The following is a 9,815-nucleotide window of genomic DNA, read 5'->3' as shown; positions in this document are numbered from 1 at the left end:
AAGCATTGCTTGCGAGAGGTCCCGGGTTCAATCCCCGGATGGCGCCCAAACTTTTGCCGGATTGGCCTTGAATCCATTTCATTTTGGCATCGAAATCTTGGAAGTTGTAAAATGTTTCGTTTGGCAACATGAAGAACCCGTTCGGACGCAGACAAATGGCTGGGGCTGTGCTCGGAGAGCTATGGCTGGAGGGGCACCACAGGCGCGTCAATCAATGCACGATGAGACGCGTCCCGACGCGCGACAGCGCCACACTTGCAATTCCACTTTACCGCGATGATGGCTTGACGTCAATCTTTTGCACAGCAACGCTGCACGTCCGCTCGTCGCCCTACTCTTTCGACGTGGTATCAATACTCGGCTTTACATCACGACCTCGCAAATGACCTGTAATCCATGGATTGGGCCCCCACCCAGCCATGTCCTCCTCTCGACCTGTTGCACCACCTACAGACGCGTCCCGTCCAGGCTCAGGTATCCTCACGCCCAGCTCTGACAGTCTACTGAACCACGATGCGGCGTTCGGCGAGGTCTCCAAGACGGCGGGACGGCGGGGCTCCAGCGCACTGGAGCACCTCCTCAAGTCTTATATCGTCGTCAAGGTCGGTAGCCCCCTAAACAACCGCACTTACGAGACACAATCTGATACCCCCCGAGCCGTTTCGTCTCAATGCTGTGGCCAGACCTTCCACTCTGCAGCCGTTGATGCTCATTCCCCGCGAGGAGCTGTCCCTTTCCCTCCTCGACCTCTTTTCGCCCAATGGGGATCTTCCCTCAAGCCGACTCTACGAATCCCACATCAAGATCCTCGATCTCGAAGACCGCATGGCTGACAGGCCGAGCCTTCTCATCGCCCGAAATGAGTCTTCGAAAACGCTGTACGCCGTCGAACGAGCCGATAAGAACCTCTTCACCGTGTGCAAGTTGGGATCATGGGTCAACATGCAAGAGCTAGCCGCCAAGGCGACCGTGGCGAGCCAGACGATCGCCAAGTCGCGACCGAGCCCGCAAGGACCGCAGGCCGTGCCGCTGACGACGCCGCAGCTGCATAAAGAACAAAAGGAGAAGAAGCTCGCGATCGAGGCGCTGCAATCTATCGTGCGCAAGAGGGCGAGGTCGCAATCGACTGCGACAGTGGAGGAGACCGGGCGCGCCGAGAAGAGGATCCGGTCCGACGATGATGCTTCCAGGCCACCGACGCCTCTAGGCCAGACTGTGGTGGGCGAGAAGAAGACGGCGGGTCTGGCGCATGTGGTCGAACCAGCCCCTGCTTTGGCTCCGGCGCTAATGGAGGATGTCATGGCCTCGCCGACGGCTGAGGACATGTACAACAATATCAGGGCGCAGTACTTGGAAGTTCTTTACAAGTCCAAGGTAGGCGTCTCTTGCAGTTGCTGCTTTCATGCTATCTGGCTAACCAACGCAGGGTTCGCTGGCGTACTTTGCCAAAGGCCCTTTGTCGCGCGCCAGAGCGGCTTTTCACATGGACTGCGATGGTAACCTCAGCATGGACGACCTCATCGAGTACCTGACCACCCAGATCATGACGACGGTACAATTAGATAAGAAGTATAGGGAGACGATCCCTAACATCATCTCCAAGATGAAGACGCATGTTGAGAGCTCAGATGACGGCAGCAAATCGAAGAAAAGGAAACCCAAGAAGATGAAGCTCGGCAAAGATGGTCTGTATCCCACCGAGGACAGCGTTGTTCGGACATGGTGGACGGCAAATCGACCTGAAATCGCGGACGAGGACGCAAGCATCACACCGGCGCAAATTCGTTCTCACGTGGACCTCCTCCGAACTCGAGAGACGCAACTCCAGATGATTCTCATTCTGGAGATTCTGAGTCTGGAGCCTCTGCGACCCAAGGAAAACGAAGAGGAGAGCCAACTGCCAGGACTCGCACCAACAGAAAACAAGGACGGCTCTGCATCACAGCCTATGAAGAAGCGCAACAAACACAAGCTCCCGGTGCTAGTTGACGTGCACGCCGATCGATTGTGTATCTGGCAATCCACTGCCTCTGACGAGCTCAGGTTACTGGAAGATACGCAAGTTGTGACGCAGGCGGATGGAACCAAGCTGGGCCAAAAGGCTTCAGCGGACCCCTTGAAGGACTTTTGCACTGATATCATTATGCAGTTGTAAGTTTATCATGCTACACCACAACAGGGCTCCTGCTAACCTTGCCCAGTTTTGCTGCCCGCCTTCCGGAACTGTGCGACGGAATCAACCGAAAACTTGGAGGGCCCGTCATCATTCCCACCCCTAAGCCAAAGCAGACGAAACCTTCATCAAGCTCCAAGCCAAAATCGAAGACAAACGTAGTTGCAAAGCGCAGCATATCAGCGTCCAAGGCATCAAAGAGCATCCAGGAGGAACTGGCAAAGGAACAGTCTCGCCGTAGCGTGTCTCGGGGGCCAGGCAGCGCCATCGCACTGATGAGGTCGGCCACCTCGTCAACGCTGCCTGCCCTCAAGCGAGAGTCCAGCGATCAGTCGCTCCTGAGTGGCATGGCCAAGGCCGAACCAGGCTCCCTCTCCGAGAGATCGCGGGTTCTGTCGAAAAGCAGCAGCTTGACTGCTCTCGGCGATGTCAAGGCTCAGAAGAAGGCCATTGTCGATGCCGAATTGCGGAACGCTATAAGCGTGCTCAGGAAGCCGAACCGCGAAATGGCCAATCTGGATGTTGTCGAAGCTGCGGAACGGAGGACGTCCGGCGGCCTGTCGCACACGAGAAGTACGTCATCTTCCATGTCTCAGAATGAACCCACGACTGACCATTGCATGATAGAAACGAAAAAGCCCGTTCGGCACCCCCTCTTCCAGTCGGTGCAGGTCAAGGCCACGCCTGCCAACAACCGATTCCGCGACGCCTTGGCCGAAGCCGGCGGCAGCGCAAAGATGCCGGCCATATCCATGCCGCCGTCGAGCGCGTCAATGATCCCCTCGACAGCGAAACGACGGAGCACGTCCGACTATTTCGGGTCGTTCTCATCGTCTGCCGTCAAAGCGACACCCTCAAGGCCGAGAGCCTCTGCGCCTCTCGGTGCGCCGCATGACGAACCCAGCATACCCCCTTCCTCGCCCCTCATGGCGAGGAAACCTGCACGGCAGCAGTCGGCCGTGCCTGCGACGACCCCTGCGCAACCTCGGCCGCGGGCAATGCGCTCCCCGTCGCCGATCGGGGCGCACATCTTTGACACGCCTGTCAAGGCGGCCACGTCCTTCAGCTTGCCGGAGGACGAAATCGCGGCGACGCCTGTCATGAAGACGGCTGCGCCTGCGGAGAAGAAGGCTTCTTCGATTTACGAGAAATTGGGATGGGATGACGACTTTGACGACTTGTTATGAGAAATTTGTTTGGCCTGGATAGGAGCAGGACCAGGCAGCACTGGGCTGGCGTATTCGTGTTGTTGACATACACAGGGAGGACTGTCGGTATGACTTGCTAGCTTTAGGGGTCTCGGGAGGTGATATGGATACCAGGCATCATTACAATCAGGATGGACAGCATAAGCGGACGCTCAGAGTGGACATTTGTCAATGTGCGTGAATGGAAGGGGGGGGGGCCTAGCTAGGTAGCTATCTATACCCAAGATTTATACTTTCGAATCGTGACCAAAATCATGCTTCACGCGCAACTTTCTGTCCTAGACGGCGCTCGCCCCTCCTCCTCCTCCACCACCATGACAGGCAGGTCCCGGACGTCGACGTGCTCGGACGTGCCGAGGTCGATGACGCGAATGGCCTCAACGCCGACGATGCCCGCCCGCAGCGCGACAAACTTGAGCTCGACGACGTGGCAGGCGCCGGCCGCCAGGGGCCCGACGCGCGTGTCGGCGCTCAGGCAGAGGACCTCTGTGGCGTCGACGAGGGAGCTGCGCTGCATGGCGTGGACGACGTTCTCGTCGAGGACGGCATCGGCCGTCTGCCGCGCGTCGAGGAGCGTCTTGCCGCGTCCCGAGGTCGAAGGTGGGCGCACGGAGCGGGCCTCGTTGCGACGGCGCTTGGGGATGGCGACGAGGGCGAGCTTGCGCGGCGGAACGACGGCGGCGGCGGCAGCGGCGTTTCCAGCGCTGTTCCCGCTCGTGGCTGGCGTCTCGGGGACACGGTTCACGACGTAGACGGTCCAGGAAAAGGGTTCGCCGGGGTAGAGGGGCCCCGGTGGTGCGCGGAAAGTCATGGTGAGGCCGAGCTCGGGGATGGCGGTTTCTGTCGTGCGCGACGTCGCGGCTTCGAGGGCCGGCAGGGCGTCGGGGCGGCTCACGGCCGGGGCGGTGAGAGACTGCGCCATCTCGGAGCCGCCTATGGAGAGCTGGGACGGGCGATGGGCGCGCTGAATGGCCTGCGGGGCAGAGCCAAAGCCGGGGTTGACGGGGAGGGTAAAGTCGAGAAGCGTGGACCAGGAGAGAGTCAATTTGGGCGTGCAGACACCGGGGATGGCGTGTATGGTGCCCTCGATTGTGATGTCGAGGTCGCGTGTCGGAATCTTTGTCGTCGTCTCGAGTTGCTTTGGGGCCAGGCGGTAGAGGAGCGTGACGTGATCGTGGGCGACACAGGTCATGGGCAGCGTCAAGCCAGACTGTTCGTTGAGGTTCTCAATGGTACCGTCAGGAACAGACAGCTTGATGCTGTCGATGGTGACCTTGCAGTCAAAATGCGGTGTCAAGTCGATCTCGAGCAGCGCAATCAGGGCGGCGCTCGTGGGGATGGTGTTGGGTCTGGAGAAGCGTACGCGCGTGTGTATCGCCGGGAAGACGTTGATCTCGAGACTGGGCTGCGTTCGAATAGGCTGCATGTGTTCCTTCGTCTGCGTCACGGGAGCGACGCGCGACACACGCAACGCCGAGAGCTTGGGGGCCACGCCTTGGAGCGCCGGGTCGCCGTAGAGAGAATCCAGCAGGTTAAAGCCCGCGGGCACGCCGCTTCGAAGGTAGCCGGCCTTCTCGCCGACGGCTGTGGACTGGTCATCGGGCTTCAGGCTTGCCGAAGCGCGGAAAACAACAGAGGGACCCTGCAACCTGATGCGTGGCCTCGAGAGAAAGACGGGCAGCTTCCAGACAGCATAGACATGTGGCTGGCTCTGCTCGTCGTCGCTGTCACTCTCCTCGGCGGCGTCGACTACGATAAAAGGGTCGTCGGTTTCCTCCACCACACCTTCAAAGATGGTGTCAGACGCCGGGGGACCATCTCGATCCTGCGCTTGGCTGTTGACGATCTGTGCCTCGAGAGAGATGTGCAGCCTTGACAGGTAGGCGCGGAGAGTCGTCTCATCGGCAAGCGGTGTGCGCAGAATGATGTGCACGTCCACCGTTTCGTCTGCCCGAACATAAGCCTTTGCGCAAAGGTGCCCAAGGAGTGACCTACAGACCAAAGAAGAGAGTCTTGCGCTGCTCTATCGTGTCAAACACTGATCCCGTGTCGGTAGCTTCTGTAGAGAGTTCCTCTAGGTCAAGGTCCGTTGCCTGGGGAATGATGTAACTGAGAAATGAGTGCTCAACAAAATCCGAGACTCCATTTGGACTTGACCGAAGGCCACCCTCGTCCTCAGCCATTTTCGAGTCAAGGGGCGGCCTGAGCCGAGCGCATCCTCTGACGACAGCCTCAGATGTGTGCTCTCAGAGTCAAGTTGGGAGATCGGTGAGGTGGGCGTCACGTGAGACTTGCAAGGCGATATGTGAAGAGGTCGGCCGGTGAGAAGAGGCGCGCTCGGACAGATAAGCGAGCTAAAGATACACTTGGATACCCAATTGACTAAATGCGCTGAGATGCTTTTTTTGATTTTTGATATCAGGGTTTGCTTTACACACCTGCAGTCAGAGGCAAGATGGCCAGAAGGGTGAAGGAAGACGTCCCCTGAGCTTGAACAGCGCTGGCTTATGTAATTATGCCTTATATAAGCACATGATCAGATCCACCGTCCCTTTGGACGAGGCCCGTGCACTTTGACAAGGCTCTGGGCTCTGGCCTTTTTTTGGCCCTGGACTCGCGGCTCTGGGCCCTTCTCAAATTCTCGGTAGCCTGCAACTCAAAGCCGCGCCAACCTTCGTTTGCTTCACCCACCCACGCCCTTCCAACCGCGACAACGTCGTATGACACCCAGCCATCCGTACGTCGTGTCACATCCTATTGGGAAAACGGATCGCATCGTCGACCCGAAGAACGCCTGATCGCCGCCACCTATCGGCAACGTCACACGATGAATGGCGTTGGGAGCCCGTTCGGGCAACCTGCGCAATGGCAGGAGCATCGGACCGAGGATGGTCGACTCTACTATTACAATGCTGCCACCAAGGTCACCCAGTGGACCAAGCCCGAGGATATGATGACGGCTGCCGAGGTGCGTTGCAGGGACGCGCCGGCGCATTACATGACTGGTAAGCTGACATGGCTATAGCGCGCTCTGGCGAACCAGCCATGGAAGGAATACACGGCTGAGGGTGGCCGCAAGTACTGGTACAACACCGAGACGAAGCAGAGCTCGTGGGAGATGCCCGAGGCCTACAAGCAAGCCTCTGGCGCCACCGACACCTCCGCGCCCCCGGCTGCCGCTCCTTACAACGGCGGAGATCGATACAGTGGAGGAGGCGACAGGTACAACGGTGGTGGAGACAGACACAACGGCGGAGACAGACACAACGGCGGAGACAGACACAACGGCGGAGACAGATACGCGGGTCACGACCGCTACCGCGACGACCGAGACGCTCTGCCCGAGTCGCGCCAGCTGACCTACAACAGCGACCCTGCTGCCAAGGCCTTCGTACCCGCCAGCAACGACCCCGACTACGCCACCTTTGAGGAGGCTGAAGCTGCCTTCCTCAAGCTGCTGAAGCGCAGCGGTGTCCAGCCCGACTGGAACTGGGAGCAGACGCTGCGAACAATCGCCAAGGATCCCCAATACCGCGCCATCAAGGATCCCAAGGATCGCAAGGCCGCATTCGAGAAGTACTGCCATGACATGATTGTGCACGACAAGGAGCGTGCAAAGGAGAGGCTGACCAAGCTGCGTGCCGATTTCGAGACTATGCTGAAGAGGCACCCCGAGATCAAGCACTACACCCGCTGGAAGACGGCGCGGCCCATGATCGAGGGCGAGACCATCTTCCGCTCGACCGACAATGAGACGGAACGTCGCCAGCTGTTCGAGGAATACATCATTGAGCTCAAGAAGGCCCACGTCGACCTTCAGACGTCGTCGCGCAAGACGGCCATGGACGGGCTCATTGACCTGCTGCCCAAGCTGAACCTCGAGCCCTACACGCGCTGGGCGGACGCCCAAGGTATCATCTCCTCCACCCCGCCTTTCCAAAACGACGAGAGGTACAAGACTCTCAGCCAGTTTGACGTCTTGACCGCGTTCCAAAACCATATGAAGGCCCTCGAACGCACCTTCAATGACTCGAAGCAGGAGCAGAAGAACCAAAAGTTCCGCAAGGAGCGTAAAGCCCGTGATGCCTTCCTGGACCTTCTCAACGACCTCAGAAGGCAGGGTAAGATCAATGCCGCCACCAAGTGGCAAAAGTTCCACCCTCTGATCGAGAATGATGAGCGCTACCGTGCCATGGCTGGCCAACCCGGCTCTACGCCGCAAGAGCTCTTCTGGGACATTGTCGAGGAGGAGGAGAGAGCACTGCGCGGCCCTAGGGTCGACGTGCTTGATGTCCTTGATGTACGTCTGGTCCGAAACGGCTGGAGAGCATCCCCTGCTAACCCATGTGCTAGGATGAGCGGTTTGAGGTGACTCCCAAGACAACCTTTGACGAGTTCCTTGCTGTTGTCAAAAAGAACCGACGCACTGCTAACATTAACCACGTTATCCTCACCATCTTGTTTGAACGCGTAAGTCTGCGCCCGGCCACCCCCCTTGGCTATCAAAGTTCCGATGTCTAACCAATGCATTAGCTCCAGGAACGCCGATCCAAGCGGCCAGAGGATGACAAGCACGCCGAGCGCCAGCAACGCCGAGCGGTGGACGACCTGCGCACGCATATGAAGCGTGTGGACCCTCCCATTGCCGTCGGCGATTCATGGGAGAAGGTTCGCTCGCGTCTCGCGGATAGCCCAGCTTTCCAGGCCGTCGCCTCCGAGGAGGCCAGAGTCGGTGCCTTTGACAAATATGTCCGCCGACTACGCGAGAAGGAGGAGGACGCCGACCGTGACCGCCGCAGGCGCCGTGACCGTGGCTCGAGTGAGCGCGACCTGTACCGCGATCGCGACGCTCATCGCGAGAGAGACCGTTCGAGAGGTGAGAGGTCCTACCGCGGCGGCGGAGGCCGAGCTAGCAGGCGCAGCCGCAGCCCGGAGGTGGACGCCTACGAAGCCGACAGACGTAAGGCCATCGCCGAGCGCGAGCGCAACCACCGCAAGTCAACCATGGCCGAGAGCCTGCTGTCGGACCGTCGCGCCTCGCCGCCACCGCCACCTCCCCGTCGTGAGCGTTCGCGCGAACGCAACGGCGGTCGCGACCGTGAACGAGAGCGTGAACGGGAGCGAGACCGAGATTACGATCGCCCCAGCCGATCCCGTCGCGACGACGACGCATACTACGACCGCGACCGACGTGACAGGGAGGACGAGCGCGAGCGTACCTACCGCCGACGCATCGATTCGTATGACGAACTTCCTTATGGAGATGAGCGTCCTTCTGGATCCCGCCGCCGCAGAGACGACGATGATGCCGACAGACGAGATTCCAGAGACTCCAAGGTACGCCGCCACCCGATCCCAGAAACACCCCTGACTGCATTACTGACGCGTTTTCCCCACCCTTCGCAGCGAGTCAAGCGTGAGAAGACACCCCGCGAACGCGAGGCCAGCCCTCCTCGCGACGTCAAGACTAAGTCCCCCCTTCCCCCGACCGCCACTACCGCTGCTGCTGTGACGGGTAAGAAAGAAGCCAAGGAAGATGACGCCGGCGTTCATTCTGGGTCTGAGGAAGGCGAGATTGAGGAGGATTAGGTTCCCTCCCCCCCGCATCTGGAACGTGAGAGATGGGTGTAGAACAGAAGGCATGGGGTGGGAAAAGGCTGGACATTTTCTTCTCAAAACAAGTCTTCCAGTACGTCCCGCCGCGAGACCTCCCGTCTTCGAGGGGCCTGATGACCTGCTGCGCGTACAGATCCTCGGCATACCCTCGCACACATATACACACCAAATATTCGCCACTGTGCTTTTCCAACGGGCTGACGAGCACCGCTTTTGTGCTCGGCGACCATGAAAAGAGGTCCAACCGCTACCGCGAGAAATAGTCGTATGTATGATTTTCTTCAAAATTTGCTGAATGTTTAATGCCATTACATCTACGCCAGATTCTAGTGTCTCTTTCTTTAAAACGAAGGAACGCACGAGATTTGATGCTACAGCATTCATCTTCATTTCTAGCTGAGTGGATTTTCTCGTGTACCCTATCTGTCTCTCTGCAAACAGTTTCCTCGTACGAGTTAGGTGCCGCTCGACGAAAAACTGACGGCAGTCATCCTGCTTGTTCCATTGCCCCTCAATCTACGATGATGGTCTGTCTGCTTTCTTCGCTTGCCTTGCTGTATATAGAACCGCCTTCAGGTAGCCATGCCACGCTGATCAAGGTGGCCCCACACGCAATTTTGTCAAGATGAAGAAAGAAAAAAGAAAAGAAAAGGAAAGAAGAAATGCAAAAGAAATGGACAAGAACAAGAACTATCATCCAGACAAAACCATCATACCTCGTAGGACCAGGCAACAGGGGATAGACTGCCGTCACCGCTGTCAGTCGGCGTCATCATCATCGTCGGCCTCGCCAGCCTCCTCTAAACCATCAAAAGCAC

The 9,815-nt window shown here is 58.4% G+C and overlaps 3 protein-coding genes across 3 annotated transcripts; 2 read left to right on the top strand and 1 right to left on the bottom strand.

The window, feature by feature from the left end:
• Positions 1-419: 419 nt before the first annotated feature.
• Positions 420-3,360, top strand: D7B24_002676 (uncharacterized protein; the record flags this gene model as incomplete). Its single annotated transcript, XM_028636877.1, has 5 exons — positions 420-602; positions 658-1,374; positions 1,427-2,151; positions 2,202-2,746; positions 2,801-3,360. 5 exons carry the CDS (start codon positions 420-422, stop codon positions 3,358-3,360), a joined length of 2,730 nt encoding a protein of 909 aa, XP_028491055.1.
• A 280-nt stretch (positions 3,361-3,640) lies between these two features.
• Positions 3,641-5,564, bottom strand: D7B24_002675 (uncharacterized protein; the record flags this gene model as incomplete). Its single annotated transcript, XM_028636876.1, has 2 exons — positions 3,641-5,328; positions 5,381-5,564. The coding sequence occupies 2 exons, from the start codon at positions 5,562-5,564 to the stop codon at positions 3,641-3,643; spliced, it is 1,872 nt and encodes a 623-aa protein (XP_028491054.1).
• A 644-nt stretch (positions 5,565-6,208) lies between these two features.
• Positions 6,209-8,970, top strand: D7B24_002674 (uncharacterized protein; the record flags this gene model as incomplete). Its single annotated transcript, XM_028636875.1, has 5 exons — positions 6,209-6,349; positions 6,407-7,681; positions 7,735-7,851; positions 7,915-8,718; positions 8,788-8,970. The coding sequence occupies 5 exons, from the start codon at positions 6,209-6,211 to the stop codon at positions 8,968-8,970; spliced, it is 2,520 nt and encodes an 839-aa protein (XP_028491053.1).
• Positions 8,971-9,815: the final 845 nt, after the last annotated feature.

This window comes from Verticillium nonalfalfae, assembly GCF_003724135.2.
Source record: "Verticillium nonalfalfae strain VnAa140/NRRL 66861 chromosome Unknown scaffold_169, whole genome shotgun sequence".
Classification (NCBI taxonomy): Eukaryota; Fungi; Ascomycota; class Sordariomycetes; order Glomerellales; family Plectosphaerellaceae; genus Verticillium; species Verticillium nonalfalfae.
This window is presented reverse-complemented; position numbering and strand designations above follow the sequence as displayed.